Source organism: Dunckerocampus dactyliophorus, chromosome 6 (genome assembly GCF_027744805.1).
Source record: "Dunckerocampus dactyliophorus isolate RoL2022-P2 chromosome 6, RoL_Ddac_1.1, whole genome shotgun sequence".
NCBI lineage: Eukaryota > Metazoa > Chordata > Actinopteri > Syngnathiformes > Syngnathidae > Dunckerocampus > Dunckerocampus dactyliophorus.
This window is the reverse complement of record NC_072824.1, coordinates 12,450,832-12,470,480: the sequence shown is the minus strand read 5'-3', so window position 1 is coordinate 12,470,480 and position 19,649 is coordinate 12,450,832. Positions and strand designations below refer to the sequence as shown.

The window sequence follows — 19,649 nt, the reverse complement described above, 5'->3', positions numbered from 1 at the left end:
GTCATCGCTTAATGTTATGTAACTACTAGCAGAAAATACTACTCAAAATTTACAGGAGGGGTGTTCAAAATGCAGCTCACGGGTCAATTTCGGCATGCAGCTCGTTTTTTATTGGGCCTCAGCATTATAAATTATATATATTGTGGAATTACAGTAATTAAAACACAAAGCTAAGATGCTGATGTTCTGTTACGATAGTTTAGCATACATTGCTCTCCGATGGGTTGCGTTTAATATCTCTAATGCACAAAATGTATCAAAGTGCCCACCTCGCATCCTTCAGTTTATAAGTACTTGTGCAACTTATACTACACTGTGGTACATATTGTACTCTCTGCTATGCTACATTTATTTGACAGCGTTTGCTACAAGTTACATATTTAAAATTCTGCATTAAGAACAACAAAACAGTGCACTAACATTACATTTCCGACAAATAAAATGCAGCTAATACTACTTTTTGGGTTAGAAGTGTGTACGTATTAAAAACGTAGCTATGTATCACCAATCAATAAACTGTAATTCAATATTATATACATTATTGACCGAAATGACCCAAAATGGTACTTTTTTTCTCAAGAAAAAAGTCACAATAATACCAAAGTCTACTTATATTTTGGGAATCTTGAGATTTATACATGCAAACCGACAGGTGGCACCAAAGACCTTTCTCCAAGCAAGTCAGAGCTAAAAAAATAGCTAAAAAATACCTAAAAAAATTTCTTAAAGTAGTTAGCAAGTTAGCAAATATACAGTATACCCGTTTTTATTTAACTGGTGTTGAAAGAATGATTAAAAACTTGATTTTTTTTTTTTTTTTTTGTCCTATGTTCAGGCTCATATATTCAGGTCATTAAAACTCATCCAACTTCAGTGACCTGATGTCACCAATGTTCTTCTGGATGAATGGACACACAAAATCTTGTAGAAAGTCTTTGCAGAAGAGTGGAGTTCACTTCCCGTAGGTGTAATGGCCATGTGTCCCAATTCCTTTGTCCACATTTTAGTCTTAAACAGTTGAGACGCTAGCAGTCATTTGCCCCTTCTCAAGTTGGCTTCATCTGACAAACACAAATGACACACTAAGATTTAAGCAGATGATGCTGATGATGTCATACTGTATTTGCTGGGTGCTGATCTTACTAGCATAGTCTTCAGGGGTCATGGGCTGACATATGACCTTCCTAAAGGCCTCGATCCACTCATGCTGCTCCTGTTCCTGTTCGCACATGAACACAAACTGCCTCTCAGGAGTCTGCAGAGTGATGGCGCAGTGCCAGCGGCCCCCTCTGGAGCTCCGTGTGCTGCCCTGTGTCACACAGTAGTTGTGGCTCTCGGTGCCGATGAAAACGGTGCCCAACTCTGTGGCGTCCTAACAGGGAGCAGCCGGCATAGGGTTAGATTGCTATGATACGCTGGAAGTATTTATATTGGCATACAGGGATTGCTATGATATGTTGTGATGTACAGTAGACCCCTGTGTATATTCAGCAAATTCGCTCATTTTTGAGGAAAACATCATTTATTTGGGAGAAAATCCACCATTTTGTGCTTGTAATTTCCATAATTAGGCTGTGTTTTTGGTAGAAAACCCATTTCATTTGCCCTACATTGGTAAAGCCTGAGTTGCACAGAAAGTAGCCAGCCAGAAGCAAACCTCAAATTAGCTTGATATTTCCACCCTTACTCATGTGATGTGTGAGTCCAACAGGACCATGTCAACCCAAATGCCTACCTCTTCAACCAAAAATAGCACTACTAACACATAATGTTAACAGTCCCACATGGACTACAAAATAGACTCTTACACACTAATACAGTAATCCCTTGTTCATCACAGCTAGTCGGTGCCAGCCCCGACTGTGATAACAGTTTCCACGAAGTAGGATTCCTTAATTTAAAAAGGAATATTTTCGTAGTACAGAAAAACTGTTCGTTGTTTAACATGATTAGAGTGCTCCAGACACAAAATATCACTCGTATTACTCAAAATGGTCGACATAATAAGCGAAAATTAGCCATTAAAGGCATAAATAAGACTCATGCTCATGTGTGTCGCTGTAAATGTGTTCCCGTGCTGGGTGGGCGGACAGGAAGTGGCATCGGGGGTTCAGAGTTAAGTTTTAGTTTAGCGTGGGTTACGCCGGCAACAGTAGCTTGTGTTAGGGATTATTGCGCCTGTTAATAATTCAATCCTGCAATAAAAGCCTGTTGTTGCGGTGATCAAGTCTGGTCGTTGTGTGTCTCACCAAACATCACAGTAACATTACTGACACCTAGTGACCAATGTAGAATACTACATATCATCGCAACGCCTTTGAATGCGTCTTCTCAATGCCTTATATTTGTATTTTAGTTAATTTAGCCATAGTTAAGCTGTAAAATGCTTAATTTAGGTAAAATATGTCAAATGTTCTTAAATATGCATATTAATTGACATATTTACCCACAAAACAGCATGATTTAAAAAAAAAGTGAAGCAAAAAGCAGTGAAGCGCAAAATGTCGACGGATTACTGTGTACATGAAAAACAATACTATTTTATACTAACCTATAACCCACAATGCATGCTGTTGTTCGCGTTTTTTCTGAGAGTGCAACTCCTGCAAATAACGGGAATCTATTGTACGATTATTTGCAGTGTATGTGCGGATGGCTACGATATACTGTGATGTATGAAGCCTGGCATCTGGGAATGATGTGATCTGCACAGAAGCATTATATTTCCAAGGCACATGGGAATTGCTACAGTATGATATGTTATTATTTTTCCTGGAACATTCCATGCGTGTGGTATCGAGGGATGGCTATGATATGCAGTGATCTCAGCTGCATTATACTGTATGTGCATCGAGGGATTGCTACGTTATGTTGCATGATCATATGCTATGATACTGTATTGTATATATTAATATGATGAATATGATGTATTAATCAGTTTTATCAGTATTTTATTATATGTATAAAATACTCTTAATTCAATCTTTGTTTCCTGTTTATTACCAGTGGGGATTTATAATATAGCAGTTTCCTGTTCATTGAGCACAGCTTAAACCACCTCTTCTTGAATGGCTCCCGCTGCTGCAAACATGCACAAGTAAAACAGATTAGACCAAAGCATAATGAACAACAGCTTTATGTCTGTGGCGGCTGACTCACTGTTGGGCCAGTTTTCTCCATGTATCCTTCCTTGAGGCATTGACTAGTTATCTGTGGTATTAACTGTGTAGATAAAACACACTAAGCAAATTGACATTATTGCAAGATATTTAACTCACCTCATTTAGTCGGAGAGTGGGATGCTTCCTCTGGAGGTACTCCAGGCGTGTTGCACGAATAGCGTTGAAAAAGGAAACAATGATCTATAGACAGCATGGACAGAAGATTGTGAATACTGGCGGAAAAAACTCAGCATTCTTGAGTCACTTTGATTGAAATTGCTTTGAGTATCGGGCCTCACCTGTCCATTCTCATGGTAAACAAAAATATTCCTGCTACGTTCCTCGTGCAGGTAGGAGATCTGCAGGCCGTGAGCGTGGCCGATCTTCTCGGGCTGGAAAACTGCATTCAGCTCCCTCATGCTGATCACAGCTTTGGGAACCCTAGACTTAGTTTGAACGAGAACACAGACAGATTATTGAAACAGGACGCTTTGAGTTTTTCTCGTATGCTGTCCACTAATTACAATGCATTACATGTTGTATGAAATCCTACTGCGTTTTAGAGAAGAGGTACTCACCTCCTCTTTGGTGAAGTATCTAAGGGTGAAGTCATTCCGGGACAACAGGAAGATCCTTTTGAAAAAGTGCTTGTTGTCTTTGCCCTTCTTCCACAGTGTGACCTCAACTGTATCTACAATAGGATGAATGGATCACACTCACACAATGAATGAAGGCAAATGCAAACATAATACATGGTGCAGGTGAAGATACAGAATACCTGCACCATAGGATGGGTGAATGAATTTTTCTCCTGTGAACTCTCTTCTCTCGTACTTAGCGCGGATCCACTGGTCCTTAAGAACCCTGACAGTTAGGAATAATACACGACATGTTTGTTTTTTGATGCAATGAATCAAAAACATAGCTGTTTTTGTTCTTGTTTCAGTGATTTGTTGAGCCATCACTTTCACTTCTACTGAGCTAATAATGATGATGTATATACTATTACATACACACAGTCTGTCTGTTTTGGCCGGTAGAAGAAAGCAGGAACACACTTTTCAAATGTGGCTTTGGCTACTGAGTTTCCTCTCACTCGCATGGCCTGAAAAACCCAAAATGTGCAATTTAACAAGTGACATTCAAGCCAAAAACATATTTTCATGAACTAGGGAGATGAAACATAAGTCCATGTTAAGTCAGTCAGTCACTTTAACATACAATATGAAGAGGAAACCTCAAGGGACATATAAAAAAATGCAAATATTTATACAGTGAACAATGCACGACTACTATTTGAGGAAATATTCTATATTTGTATTGGACTATGTGTGTGCGTGTGCATGTGTAAAATGAACACCAAAGTACAAACCTCTACAAGAGAGTCTTCCCAGAGGTCCAGACGTATGGATTTGACTTTGCTGATAGTGGGCAGGTTCCGATGCATCCCTGAGCAGTGCACACACAAAAACACACCCAGAGTGGAGGAGGCCCAGTCAGGGTCTGCAAGCACAATGATGACTTTGTCAGAAAAGAACTAAAAAACGGAAAAACTGTAAAGGTTCACAATAGAGTATACAGTAGTGAAATACAAAACCACTGTATACGATACAGTACATATTTCCCTGACATACACATAGTACATTATTTTACAGGTCAGCGATGACATTGAGTATTAAGAGCAGGGATGCTAAACTTCTTCCACCAAGGGCCACATACAGGAAAGTTCAAGGATGCGGGGGTCGCTTTGATATTCTCCATTTTATTTTTACTAATCACACAAAAACACTTCATGAACACAAGTTCAGCACTGCTTGCTGAATCCCCCGACGTTAACTTGGATAGGCGAGTGGTCCAGATTCCTTGAAATAAACTAGTTACAAGTGTCGATACCTGCTAGCAAGTCAAGCTAACTGGATAACTGCTGAAGTTCAAAACGATTGCTTAGCAACAATGCCAAACACAAAGCAAAATGATACTGGCTCTGGATCTACGGACTCAAAATCAGATAAAAAGAACAACTCCAGGATTTGAAGATTTTCTCAAGAAGACACCAGAGATTACCCTATTACAAATAATGCAAGAAATTGAGAATCTGCAACCAAAATCAGCACAAAATTCTGCAAATATAAGGATGGATATATCGCTTCTGAAAGCAGAAATTAACCATAATCACGATAACCTCCATGAAATGATTATAGATGCCCCTTTTGGTGTCACAACATTGCAGAAGAAAATAGAGCACTGAGCAAGGCTATCAAAGCACTAAGCGAAGAAATCAAGGAGTTGCAAGATGAAAATGCGGACTTGAGCGCTGCTCTTAAGGAGGTTAAAAACCTTATAGATGATATCAAGGCTCTGCAGGACGATATTAAAGTATTATTGAATGATAATGCTGCCTTGCGCGCTGCTCTTAAGGAAGCTAAAAACCCTAAAGAAAATAAAGCATAATGCAAGGATGTTTGGGTTCTGCAGGATGATATCAGGGCATTATTGGAAGACAACGCTGCCTTGGACGCTGCTCTTAAGGAGGCTTTAAACACTATGAAAGCTGTCTTGCGCGCTGCTCTTAAGGAGGTTAAAGACCCTACGGAAGAAAATACAGCATTATGCAATGATATAAACATTCTACAGGATGATATCAAGGCACTATTGAAGGATAATGCTGCCTTTCGCGCCCGCTACTCCTTTTCGGACATGTGGAACTATGACTTGTAAGATGAAGCATTCAATGTACACTCTATGCATGTTCAAAATAAATTAAACCATAACCATAACATTTGAACTTTTTCTCTTTTCAATTTGACCCCAACTCTGCTTCAGAATTTTTCATGTTTAATTTTGGTGTTTAGAATATTCCCTGGGGGTCCATAACATCAAACTGCAACCTGTAAATAGCCCCCGGGCTGCACATCGGACACCACGGGTTAAGTGGAACAACACATATAGCAGTTTCCACTTGGGATAACATAAAACGTGACCAAATTATAAGATACAATTTGATTTGCTGCTTTAAGCAACACCATGTCTGCGAGACTGCAGTAGTGGCAAGTATTTTGTGTCACCACATATGTGAGCTTCCCAGCATGCCTTGCAGGTTATGTATTAATATAAAATAGTATGGCTTTTCACTATTATATGTAACATACATACAGTAATTATACTCATAAAAAGACACACTTAAGAGATTGAATTGAATTAAGGCAAACGCCAATAAACATAAAATAAACACATTGCCCAAGAATGTACCTGTCGTTCAAAAAACTAAATGGAATGGAATCATAATTAATGTCAATATTAATGTATGTATCTTTACTCACTTAAGTGATAATTTACACTGAACTCAAATGGTATAGGTTGCAAACTAGTACTAGCACTGGAATATCTTCATTAAAGTGTCACTATGTTGGTTCATACATCACAGCACATCATAGCACCCCCTGAGTGCCATGTAAACATGCCCCCTGGTGGTATAATATCAGCTTTAACGCAATATAGACACAAAAAAACAAAAAAAAAGCAGTTTATAAGTCAGACGCTTCACGCTTTTATAATAAACTCACCAGGAGCTCCGCAGTCGGCACAGGTGTTGTTAGAAGGCTGTCGTACTAAATCCAGCAACATTTTGTTGTTTCTTTCCAAGTTGGCCATAGGTGAAGGCACTATAGCCTCTGTCACATTCAGTCAAACAAATGGCACAGATTTAGCAAGTGAAAACACACACACACACACACACACACACACACACACACACACACGCACACAAACATGTTTGCTTCTCACAGTCCCGTGCCCCAGCATTTCCTCTTTGCTGCGCAGCATCATGGCGTTTATTGTTCTGCACACAAACGCTTTGGTCTCGAAATAACAGAGAAAGGAAGTGCAAGAGGCGTGTGATCACGTTTATAAAAGACCAGCTGTAAATGGTAGCTTAGGTACACCCACACCGACTGATTAATTTAACAATACAGTATTGTATGTTTATTATTGTAGTTGCAGTTTGCAGTGGTGTGTGATGCATTAGTTTATATAGTAGTTATACTCCATTTCGCTCTCTCAGGACAGCTGACCAACTGCTCCGAGGAGGTACCAAACTCTAAGCAGAAGCACAGAGGGTACAGCTGTCTTTTCTATTGCTGCTCCCAACATGTGGAATGAACAGCCTCTACACATTAGACACTTTTAAAACCCACTTGCACTCCCAGACCTTTGGCTCACCATGATATTTTTGAATATTTTTTCCTCATATTATACTTGCTTTTTAAAAACTTTAATTTAATGCTTGCTTTTTGTATGTTCCTATATTTTATTTACAGTATCTATGATGCACAGCAATGTGTGTCTTCCAGCTGTGTTTTTTTATGAATAACATATTGATAACATAGCATAACAAACATATTGTTATATATATATACTGTATATATATACATATATATAGCTGACAGGGCCAATCCAAACTGAGCATTATTATGTTTTATATAGGATGTGCAATATATACAGTAAACTTAAAAAATGAAAATCAATGGTTCCGAGTCCTGCCTGACACAGTATAAAACAAATACACGCCCTACCATTAGAGGGCGATTGAGTACAGGCCAGTGCACACCCCGGAACGAGAAGAAATACTGTAGTTTCCACCGGACATTTAAAAAGCGTCGGACAACAACTAAAGGACACATTACTGTACCATGACGGAATTAACCCCAAATAATCTAAAACGGTAGATTATCTACTTTTATTGGCGAACATGTGGGTCGCCAGGCGGGTTCTGTCGTCTGTTGCTCGTAATTGTAAGTAGCGTTAGTGAATTGTTGTCTTTTACTCGCCGTTTGATTGCACGGCGTGTGACTGTTTTGCTTATTCGTAATAAAACAAACTTGGGCCCCCTTAAAACTAAATGGAATGGAACCATTATTGCTGTCAGTTTTAATTTATGTATCATGATTTACATAAGACTTTACATAGCACTTGATCTTTTTCACTGAAATCAAGTATCACAAACTAGTCCAAGTATTGGATTACCTTAATTGTAAGTACCGGTACAAAAATATCACAGCACCTCATAGCAGCCCCTGAATACCATACAGACATGCCTCCTGGTGGCATTATGTCAGCCTTGGCACACAAACCTGATGCCCCCACTTGCAAACAATGTTTCACCACAACCCTGTCTGCTAAAATGATGAAATTGCAGTAAAATGTGCTTTCGGAGATGGTGATACCCTTGTGTGACCTGTGCAGATCAGTATGTGGGCCAGCCACGCTTGTTCCGCCAACCTCGGCCAGGCTGTCTCCCTGAGGCGGAGCTGCGCTACCTCCAGTGCACGTGTTGCTGGAGGAGCAGAATCCCTGTTGCCGGTATAGAGAGCCTAACCACCGCTGTCTCTCCGCCGTCAGCGGGGCCGTGTGAGGAAGAGGAGCACGGAGCTCCTTTGGACTTTTACTACACCGCCGAACAGCGAGACACCATCCTGCAGCTACTCAACACTGCCTCGGCCGCGGAGCTGTCTAGTGTCAAGCTCCTGAGAGGACGCAAGTGCAACAACATAGTGGACTACAGGAGCAAGCATGGACCGTTTAGGACCTTGGAGAGTGTGGTGAACGTACCGCTGCTGAAGCACAAAAGCGCCGTTGTCGTCTTCAACTCCATTCTCAACCCGGTGAAGAAGGACAAGAAAGTGCGGATCCAGTTGGCCAAGTTCATTAGGCCAGAGGTGGACAGGTCCTGGCTGGAGGTAAGTACCGATCAGCCTACTAGGGCACGCTGATGCTGGATCTCGGAAGTACTGTAGGAAAAATATTATAGTATATATTATTATATATTTCAAGAAAAACGGCCTGCATGTCAGGTTTGTGTTATTAACTGCAACATTTCAACGTTTTCTCTTTACATTATGCCTTGTGATCTTTTTTTCTCTCATGGTTGTATTTTTAGAATAAAAAAATGAGCTGCGGGTTGCAATTTGGACACACCTCGATACAAGTATTCAACAAAAATTAAGGAACATTTGTGACTGACAACCATGGAAATGAAAAGTTACAGTTTAATTTCAGCTGTCACTGTTTTGTCCCTGAGCAAGACACTTCACCCACCTTTCCTCCAGTGCTGCCCACACTGGTGTATAAACATGAATGAATGAATGGTGGTGGTCTATCCCAGGGCAGCTGTGGCTACCACCACCAGTGTGACTGAGGAGTGAATGAATAATGTGTTCACTTCACAGTGAAGCACTTTGGGTATCTTGAAAAGCTTTATATGAAATCTAATCCTTTATTAATATGTGTGCTTGTGTTGACTAATGCAGGATGCCAACTCCATTGTGTCACTAGTGTGTGCAACTAATAGAATAGCCTGGGCACACGTGGACAGAGCGATGACAGTGTTGGACTGGCAGCACCTTGACTGTCCAAACTTCCTGAAGGGGACATACATGGCATCTGCCTACCTTCATGATGTAAGTCTGGCTATAGGAACACATATTTCACTCATTTTGTACCCTTTGAAAATAGTGTTTTTGTGCTTAACAGGTGTCAGCAGTGGTGACCCTCCTACCTTCAGCTGACTTCTACATCATTGAGAAACCATCCATCTCAGTCCAGAACACAGCTTTATTCCCTGTCATGGCGCACATGAGGACGGTGGAGGCCATGTTGTTTGCTCTCTTGGAGCCCAGAAACCTCCCGTCAGATTCCAACATTCCTCCCAGGTTTCATGCTTTTACAGTTTTAAGTCCCTTAGGTGTCATTGCCAGAAAGCCAACCCACTAACAACTTCTTGCAGAGTCCTGAATATGATGCGCACCGCTGTGGGACGCCACTTTGGACTGATGGTGGGTGAGGCGCGGACCAGCGGGGCTCAGGTAGTGCGGCGGCTGATGACCGAGTCGGTGACGCAGAAGTTGCCGCGGATAAACATTCCACCGGAGCTGCTGGTGAAGTACAGGAACTCGTTCCAGATGAGCAGCATCAGAAAAGGAGCAGGAGGAGAGGAGCTTTGCGATGCTCTATTGCAGGCAGTTGCTTTTTACGAGCTGCTCAGTGAATCCCTTAGTTAGCATCCACTCATTTGGCAACAAACACAGAGACCACGTGAGCACTTTGGAACTTTTCTGCTCAAGCTAGAAGATGTTCACCACCATTTGAACAATGTTTTTACATTGTTTGATTTCTAAGGTGTACTTTGTCCATTTGGACCATTGTAGAAAAGTACAGTACTTGAACTGTTACAATAAAAACTTTTTATTTATATTTCATGGTTGCACATCATTCACTTGACAGTTTTTTACAGTCATAGAGGAAAATAAATATTCCAAATACTGCATAAACTTTCTATGGGAATGTTGAAAAAGTAGTGAGGTAGTTTGCTTAGATTGCCAAACTTATGCTGGAGAAATCTTCAGCCAGAAGGCGTAAAGTTGTCTTGCAGAGGCACAGGTGTAAGTTGTAGAGGTAGTTCACACACCTAATGTGGGGGAAGGGGAGAAATGATTTAAATCAAAATAAATACAGCAAAAAAACATTAAAATACCTGTATTCCATCATATAGTGGACAGTACTCCACAGCAGAGTTCCAGGGGTCGACAGTATTAGGTCTTTATTTGTACAAATGCATTTTATTATTATTTAGAGTCGCTTTTACTCATACATCTCTTTACATTCCACAGTAAACGTCAGCTTTCCAGATGCCATGTCTGCTCTGCTTTTGGTGTACATGAAAGATGTTTTGTGACAGTTTCATTTCATCCAGCTAAGGTTTACTTCTACTTTAAAACAACTGGAATGAAGCTCTTAAATATACAAAACAGAAAACTGGAAGTACGTAGAGTAGCATGGCCGATCACTAGTTACGTGATACCACCCTATAATAGGACATCCACATGGACCATGTGGACTAAACACATTCAGAACTGAAACTGTGATTTTTTTTCTCACCTGGCTGGCTCGCCATCTTGTTGCCTCAAAGAGCGACTGATAGAGCGGATTGCTGGCATGTAGTCAACGCATACCGCCTGTCTGTTTCCCAACAGGCTAAAGGAGCGACTGTTCAGCACCGCCCGGCTCAGCCTGTACCTCCTCTGGGAAACACTGTGTACAGGCAAACATTATGCAATTTTAAAACAGGATGATGTTTGACTAGTTTTTAGCTCATCTTGGTTATAATGTTGGTACACTGTATACAGTCACTCACATTGGGTCACACAAAGGTTGATAGGTCAAGCTCCACCTCATGTCACCTTGTTCCCACCTGCATGTCCCAGCTTCAGTCAAACACCTGCGACATCCCAAACCCTCCACAGCTGACCGAATTTCCAGCAACCTCTCCTGGCTCTGACTCCCTCTTTCCTCCACCTCGCTCATTTCATCCAACAAGCCATCTTTCCTGTCAGATCCTGTCCAAACAAACTCCTTTGTGTGTGGAGCTGCTGCTGCTGTTGTGTTATCGAGGTATGACATGAGGTCAAAGAAGTCAGCCAGAGAGTTCAAAGTTTGAAATTCTACTTTGGCTGCGGTTTGCTGACTAATGTGATGTGACTTTGCTTTCAAAATTGAGGAGTTTCTTTGTGCTCTGTGTGTCAAACTGGACCCCTCTACAATCCTGTTGCTAAGCCGAGGTCCGTTGCGCATTGGTTTGGTGTCTGGTGCTGAAGGGACAGCTGTTCCTTGTACGGCCTTGATGGGTAAAAGCAGCTCCAGGTTGGAGTACAGTAAAGGTACATTTCTCCTCCAGCTCTCAGCCAGCTTGTTCATGTCCACTTCAGTCCATGACGAATCCTGTAGGATATTCAATACAAGAGCTGCCTTTAGATAGGCGTACAGATAGCTTGTACGCCACTCCAGTCTTGTATGTGGCATTAAACAAAATATACTGTAGGATTGGATATTTCAATGCAATTTCAGACTTCTGATGTTGCTCAATTCACACACTTCCGCACCGTCACTCGAGTGCATAAGTGTTCTCACACTGAGAAGCATGGCAAAATGCAGTGCGCTGTTAGTACCCAGATGTTCCACTCAATACGGTCACAATGGTGTGTGCGTGCAGTGCTAAATAGTCTCCACCTTGGTTACTCTTAGACGAGGGGCTACCGGGCCTCTCCAAACTTAAAAAGGCGGTTAAATATTACAATCGTCATTTCCGGTAAATGCGCTCAGTTTGGGACAGCACTACACTGTGATCATTTTTACACAGTCAACTGCATTGTAGTGTACTGATGGAATAATTGGACTTGAGAAACAGCACTGCAGTCTAAAAGACAAAGTTGAGTTACACATACGGCAAGCTTTTTTCACCACAGCTCCATCTGTTGGATCAAGCAGCCCTTCTAGGCCTCAACGTAAACACACAGAAACAGCAAAAAGTTTAAGAAACTTTTCAAAGTTTCATTGGTTTTGTAGCTATTGCATAACCCTGCTCACATTGTCCTTCGCACCCTTATTTAAGGTAATCAGTTTGAATTTGCACTGACAGAGAGGTATTAATTAAAAAAACAGCAAACTACAACCAAAATAATAAACCAATTTATGAATTGTTAAATTAATAGCTTTTTGAGGTGTACCTAATCTTGTGTAATTTACCTTTAGAGGGTTCAGAACATGGCCGACAGGGTGGAGACCCAACATGCTGGCAGTGCAACCTGCACTATGACTAAAGCACTGTTCCCCTTCTATATGAGTGCCTTAGAAGCAGAAGTACAAACAATACAGTTAGCATTTAAAGGCTGAATTGAAGTAAGTCTACTCTGAGTGACGCACGTAGGTGTTCCTCTGGGAGGCCTTTAACACTGTTCACCCACAACTGCAGCTGGAGGAGACAACGTCTGACGTCGCCACTGGTGAGTGTGTGGAGGCATCTCACGTCGTCCAATTCCATTTTCACGCCCTCAGCCAAACACACCAGCTGCAGGTAGCTGCAGACATTCACCTGTGGAAAGAAAGACTCATGAGTGGGAGAGCTGATCCACTTGCTGCAGGCAAGTAGTGCTAACAACTTACCGCTGACGGTGTCCTGAAAACGACTTCTTCCAGGCTGCTACTGAATCTCTCTCGGAAAGTTGGATCTAAGGAGGAAATAGATGTTATGTTTGAGTATGGGTGGTGCCTTTCAAAAATACGACCATTTTGAAGTACTGCGGTTTACAGGACAGCATTATTAATGCTGGCAATGGCAACGTCATTCGAAATATGTGTTTACCATTAGTGGTAAGAACCACTGGCCTTTTAGTGGTTGTCATGAACGTCTTGATGGCTGCCAGGAAGCCAACGTCATCTTCAAATACGACATCAACCTATTATAGACAAAGCACAGAAAGTGATTTCATGTGCAGCCTCAAAAGCTAATAAATGAGATGCTCAGGCATGATGGTGTTGAGTATAGACCTCCTCAAACAAAATCAGTGACATGGCTCCTTTTTTATTCTCTTGTGCTGTTTGATCAGAGCCAGAAGGTATTTTGTCTCGCTTCTCAGACAGCGACGGACCACAGAGGTGATCTGCTCTGGCCTTCATTTTGAAGTAGTTTGTTAAAGTGACTGCGGCTGGACTCTCTTTTCCTGCGGTTCTGAGGCGGCCACGCTTCTGTGCTGATCGGGTCTTTGAGCCGAGGGTGACCTTTTTGGGAGCGGACATTTTTTCTGTTAAAGACAAAAATGCAAATTAAATCCCTGCAGTGGACGGGTCTTGAAGGTCATGTTGCTTTAATGTTTACCTTTATTTACTGCTAACAGTATATTCACATTTCTTCAGTACTGGTAAATATCCAACCAGTTTTCTCAGCACGGGAGATCAAGAGCATTAATTATTTTAAAGGTTATAGGTTACAGGGCAGACCTGTCGGTGCCTTCGGTGCCAGTGCTTTGCCAAGCAGTTTTCAGCTATAGTAAACATTCAAGGGCTATTGTATTGCAGGGGTGGCCATTTCTGACCCACAGCTTGTTTTTTTTTTTTTTTTTTATTGGCCCCCGGCATATTGTACACATTAAATTAAACATGACCAGCACTACAAAGTTTCACAGAAAACTGGAATGTCCCAAATCGCCCCCCGAAATGGCATCTGCAAACCAAAATGGTGGACTACCTGTGCAATTATTTGAAATATGTTAGAATTTTTTGATGATTATATAGCTTTAATCCAGGATCGAGGCCCTTGCCAAATTTGGTATGTTTTCGAGTGCGCTCAAGCAGTGGTCCCCAACATTTCTGAGCCCACCAATCAGATGGTCAAACCCCTGACGGAAAAAAAAAGATACATTTGTTATGTATGTAGTCATAAAAAAATGAAAACAAGGGGTCATTTTCTATTCAGGTCAGTCAGGCATGCAACCTTTTTTTTGGCACAAATGACTTCAAACTTGTGGAGCAAGCAAGGAAGAAAATTTCGAACAATGTTGATCTACAGTAAGTTCGATGGCAAGCTGTAAGATGTATTAGTTGTAAGGGTGTCACAAGACACCCAACTCACGAGCTTGGGTCCATAAGAATGAGACGAGACGAGGGGAGACGAGACTTTAACGTTAATTTTAAGTACAATGAAAAAAAAATATAACTGGACAAGCAAACTTTTTTTTATTTAATCACGGAAAAAATGCAGGTGTTTTGAAAAGTTTATCCTAAAAATTGACACTAAATTATATAATTGGAAACCAAATAAACCACTAATGTTATGATAATATATAATAAATAATAATAATAATAATGCAATATTTTTCCTTTAATGTCATCTTTCACTCTGTGAAGTTGTGGAATTGCCGTTTGTGGCATGTACTTTCTCACACGCACCATTTGGCGTGGTTCCGTTTGTATTCACTTTGCCGACCAGATGTTCCAGTGAGTGTTGACGGTTGGGACAAAGGCTCTGCATCTCAATGTGCAGCTTTATCCGCAGATGGGAAAACTGGGCAGGGTGGATATGTTTGAGGTGGGCAAGTTTGTTTTGTTGCCTTTTATGTTGCTACCACTTGAATGAGCCAATTCGTGTTAATGGACTCACCTTGCTCATTAATATTCCCACACGGGGCTGTGGCATTTAGCTTTGCAAGCATCTTTTTCCCTCCAAACTTCTACCATGTTATCTTGCATTGCTCCTCAAAAACCTCCAATCTTTTGCTGTGTGTGTGTGTGTGTATGCTAGCTGCCCCATCTATCCACACAGAGACAAAGCGACTGTATGACTGACGAGGTCTCACTCTGTTCGCCATTGTTCAATGGAACGCCATTGCGTCTAGGTGTTGAACCAATGCACGGACTGAATCCTCTTCCTGCCTGTTTGGAGGCGAGAGACAAGGGAAACAGACATGCGTGCACATGGCAATATATGGAGACCGGCAAAATTAGAGTTCATTTTCATTTATCGTGTGATTAATTAATTTATTATCATCTGGTTGTCTGCTATGAACAGTTTTTTTCTAAACGAGAAATTTTGTCATGTTTTAATCTCGTGACACCCCTAATTAGTTGTCAAGTGTTATGATAAATGATACACATCAATGTCTTTTAGTACATTGCAGATGTACACAAAATGCTGTACTGCACCTGTTTTTGTCTGTCTGAATTCCCAGGTCTTACCCACTAAAGTTTCACTTTTCGGAGAGCAACTTCTTCTGGTGCTGTAGTTGTTGAAGTAAGCTGGCTTCAGCGGGTCCTTCCCAGCTGTCTCCACCAGGTGTGACTGAGTCACCTCCTTTAGCTGACACAGAATCTGACGGCCGCAGCGCTGTGAGGATGAGTTCACCTCAAACACCTGCCCGGTGAAATAGGGAATTTAAATTTATTTTGTGGAGAAGCTGCATGGTCGAGATCGGGTATCGTCAAACTTTCTTGGATCGCGACCTTGAAGCCAAGCTCCTGAGCGCAAGCGTACACCGATGCAGTCTTGCCAACACCTGAAGGCCCAGTTATGAGCATGGTGTTACACAGCGGGGGCTTCTCTGCGTGCTCCGCTGAGCCAACCTCACCCTGGAAGTCACCACAATCCCATGAATCTGCAACAGGACATTTTAACCAGATGTGTCACTCATTATACACCAAATTGACATCTAAGGCCATAAAGGTGGGAATTTGACCCCAAATTTGGAAACAACAGTTCAAAGTTCAAAAGTTCAATCAAAAGTTGCTCAATGCCGCAAAAGCACATCTTGCTCAAACATCCTACTACGAACTCTCGAAGTCTTGAATTTTGCTTTATCTTTGTTTTCTTGCAACACTTGTTCAAAAAGACTGGCTGTTGTCCTGTCATGCATGACGTCAGCCTATCTTATGAGAACTCCGTTTAGTGAGTTTTTCTTTGGCTTTTAGACAGCATACCAAGGGGAGTTAAGAGAAGACAAATGCAAGAGGAGAAGACAAGCAATATACAGTCCCTTTCCAGGAAATCAGAATATCATGGAAAAGTTTATTTATTTCCATAATTCCATTCAAAAAGTTAAAACTTTCATAGATTAGAGATCCAGTGCCCACAATTTAAACAATGTCAAGTACTTATTTGTTTCTCAGGACCTGGCCCCTGCCCATACCACCAGAAGCACCAAAACCTGGTTTGATGCCCATGCCATCACAGTGCTTGACTGGCCAGCCAACTCATCGGATCTAAACCCCGTTGAGAATTTATGGGGTATTATCAAGAGGAAAATGAGGGGCACCAGATGCAAAAACAAAGAAGAGCGGACAGCAAGCATCAAGGAAATCTGGGCTTCCGTAACGCCCAGCCAATGCCACAGGCTGATTTCCTCAATGCCACTGTGTATCGAGGCAGTGATGGCAAAGGGATTCCCAACCAAGTACTGAGGAGTGACATATCGTTTTGAAAGTACCATATTTTGATTGTTTTGATGTGATCGTTATTTTTTTTTTGTGTGAAAAAACTGAGAAGTAAATGGTGATTTCTTCTTTTTTATTCCTGTATTTGTGGGTTTTATGAGCTGGAAGCCCAAATTATGTAAAAAATAAACAAATAAGTAGCCCACTTTTCTTTGTTTAAATTGTGGGCCCTGAATCTATAATCTATGAAAGTTAAACATTTTGAATGGAATTATGGAAATAAATAAACTTTCCCATCATATTCTAATTTTGTGGAAAGGGTCTGTACATATCAGAAAGTAAACAGACTGACAAAGTGGTAAGACTCCAGCAAGTCCAGTGTCAACGTTTCTACGTTTATAGCGGTTAGCTTCTTTTTACACTTGTATGACGAGTATGAATGCAAATTTGTTTTTTTTAAAATACAGTACATGCAATGCGCATCACCAAAAGTGTATTCTATTTTAACAAATCAGAGGTCAACCTTAAAAGGTTCCAGTATAAACAAAAATGTCATTTGAATCTCAACCTTGAGTGGAAACGTCCCCGCCACCCTTTTTATTGGGTTTAATTTGCTCTGCTGGCCGCCTCTCATCGCAGTCGGCTCGTTGTTTCCATTTTTTCAACCAACTAAAAAAAACGAAATATGGATAGTGTTATTCTCAACTGCTATACATGCGGTGGAGAAAGTATGTCAGTTCATTATGTGCAACCAACCTGTGCAACTTGTTCACTTGGAGAGAATTCCCAATAAGTTCACTGGCACACTGAGGACTGTACTTGTCCGTCCACAGAACATCATCACAACTAGAATCTACAGTAAAACACGTTATTTTATAGTACATAAACAGTAACAATGGTACTTACCGGAATAATTACCTTTTTGGATAACATCACATGTTTTGCTGATTTCTGTGTGACTTGTCCCATTTTCACCGGCAGCCTGCTGCTTGAGTTTCCGAGTACGACTCAGTTTGCTCACTCTGGGCTGAGTCGTCTCCATGGAAAGCCAATTTGCTGTGGCAGTCACATTACTAGATCTCAGACGTTTGGGCCCTGTCTCACAGCTGCCCAGCTCTTGTTTCCTCTTCTTATCCGAGTGTTGACAACGAGAATGGAAGTGGTTCTCTCCTTTCACAAAGAGAGTACCCTCATATTTCAGCAGCCATTTTATTATATCTTATCAAGGAACAACACGATAGAGATTTAACTTGGATATACATTACAGTAGTCAGTGTAGAACTTGTATAGAAGTATAGATTTACTAGCCACTAAAATGAGTTAACACAGCCATTATTGTCTAAATTGCTGGCAACACAAGTGTGCACCGTTATGTGCTGAGTGCTGCGTGTTGGCAACACAAGTCCATATCCTTGTCATCTTGGAGGTATGTTTGCCACACGGCCCAGTTTCCCATCATGCGCTGCTTCACAATGTCACAGTACATTTTGGAATTCATGGTTCACCTCAATGAACCGCAGCTCCCCAACGCAGGCAGCACTCATGCAACGCCACAATTTTACGTGACCACCACCTTAGCTGTACACAGACTGCTCTAAAGTGTATCATATAAAGGAGTATAAAGTAATTAAAGTATATAAATATATAAATAGCCCTTCAGAAAATGGACTGTAATAATAAATGGCGGATGAAATGAGAGGCCTGTACAGTACTTACTTTTATATACTGCAAATATAGAAAGACACTGTAAATATTACATGATTGGTACCTGTTAGTTTATCATCTTGTAGCATATCTGTGGCTTTCCTCTGCAGCGTTCCAAACACACTATGCACAGGGAATGCTGTGTTGGACGCTTGGATTTCCTTCAAAAAGCTGTGCAGAGATGAAGGTGATACATTTCTTCCCCACGACTGACATGATAAAGGCACTAATGGGCCCTTCTGCCTCATTCTCATTCCATCTTCACTCTGTGGCGGAATACACCCATGCCCGTTTCTGTTACTGGCGTGCTGCAGTGGTGAACCCAAGAAAACTGGTGTGTCTTCAACTTCCTTAGTGCTCCTGTCCGGCCAGAATACACCCTCGGTAAAGTACTGTATACATCCTTTGACGGACATGCTAATACGCTATTGTATAATACGCCGGCTAAAGCTAACGACTTAACCTCGACTGTTTCAGGCCGCTCTCCGTTAGCAAACAAACTACTCTGGAGGCTATTTTTACTCCGTTTCAATTTGTTTGGCTTTGCAAAGAAGCCAAAACGTCAACACCGGAGCTGAAGCTTTTTGAACATGGCGCCCTTGTCTTGTGTTGAACATACTGCTTCCGTTTCGTGTCTCGTCTCGACGTTAACATTTAGCCTTTTTATCCACTCGAAATAGCAATTCACGCTGTTTAAAAGTGTTGTATAAAAGTACGATTATAAGTGACATTAACTACACAGAGCAACTTTAAAACGTTTGCTGTCAAACATCTTTTGAGCAGCAGCGCAAAGTCCCATTTGGCGCACTACCGCCAGTTACGGTGTGGAGAAGAACGTCACCTTAGATATCAAAGACACAAAAGACACGATTTGTTTATTTAAAATGTTAATAAAAATATACAAATTTTTGCTGTCAGCGTGTGCAATTTGAAAATATAAAGCTTATACTTTATTTAAAGGCAAGAGTCACATACTGTGGTAGTAATGAGGAACATCAGATTTTATTTCTCTTACATAGGAAAAAAGAATGC

The 19,649-nt window shown here is 41.2% G+C and overlaps 3 protein-coding genes across 7 annotated transcripts; 1 reads left to right on the top strand and 2 right to left on the bottom strand.

Moving 5' to 3' along the window:
- Positions 1–59: 59 nt before the first annotated feature.
- Positions 60–6,973, bottom strand: LOC129182836 (arf-GAP with dual PH domain-containing protein 2-like). Of its 4 annotated transcripts, none has more exons than XM_054779405.1 (12): positions 6,930–6,973; positions 6,725–6,832; positions 4,534–4,664; positions 4,175–4,266; positions 3,940–4,025; positions 3,740–3,852; positions 3,461–3,607; positions 3,279–3,362; positions 3,160–3,222; positions 3,004–3,081; positions 1,144–1,372; positions 60–1,061 (listed from the first exon to the last, which is right to left on the bottom strand). In XM_054779405.1, exons 2-12 carry the CDS (start codon positions 6,810–6,812, stop codon positions 1,033–1,035), a joined length of 1,140 nt encoding a protein of 379 aa, XP_054635380.1. In that variant the 5' UTR covers positions 6,813–6,832; positions 6,930–6,973; the 3' UTR covers positions 60–1,032. The 4 variants fall into 4 exon arrangements, with proteins under 4 accessions (XP_054635380.1, XP_054635379.1, XP_054635381.1 ...); XM_054779404.1 differs by having other exon boundaries at positions 6,924–6,970; XM_054779406.1 differs by lacking the exon at positions 6,930–6,973 and having other exon boundaries at positions 3,160–3,210; positions 6,725–6,916.
- Positions 6,974–7,803: 830 nt separating this feature from the next.
- Positions 7,804–10,409, top strand: tefm (transcription elongation factor, mitochondrial). 2 transcript variants are annotated; one of them, XM_054778011.1, is made up of 5 exons: positions 7,804–7,951; positions 8,403–8,896; positions 9,467–9,616; positions 9,690–9,868; positions 9,943–10,409. In XM_054778011.1, exons 1-5 carry the CDS (start codon positions 7,909–7,911, stop codon positions 10,214–10,216), a joined length of 1,140 nt encoding a protein of 379 aa, XP_054633986.1. In that variant the 5' UTR covers positions 7,804–7,908; the 3' UTR covers positions 10,217–10,409. The 2 variants fall into 2 exon arrangements, with proteins under 2 accessions (XP_054633986.1, XP_054633987.1); XM_054778012.1 differs by having other exon boundaries at positions 7,820–7,951; positions 8,559–8,896.
- Positions 10,410–10,418: 9 nt separating this feature from the next.
- On the bottom strand, positions 10,419–19,358 carry atad5b (ATPase family AAA domain containing 5b). The gene is made up of 14 exons (XM_054778007.1): positions 18,682–19,358; positions 17,832–18,083; positions 17,670–17,766; positions 17,482–17,582; positions 15,987–16,138; positions 15,723–15,897; positions 13,539–13,792; positions 13,354–13,447; positions 13,155–13,219; positions 12,915–13,083; positions 12,738–12,838; positions 11,350–11,933; positions 11,094–11,246; positions 10,419–10,623 (listed from the first exon to the last, which is right to left on the bottom strand). Exons 1-14 carry the CDS (start codon positions 19,031–19,033, stop codon positions 10,527–10,529), a joined length of 2,646 nt encoding a protein of 881 aa, XP_054633982.1. The 5' UTR covers positions 19,034–19,358; the 3' UTR covers positions 10,419–10,526.
- Between the last annotated feature and the right edge of the window lie 291 nt (positions 19,359–19,649).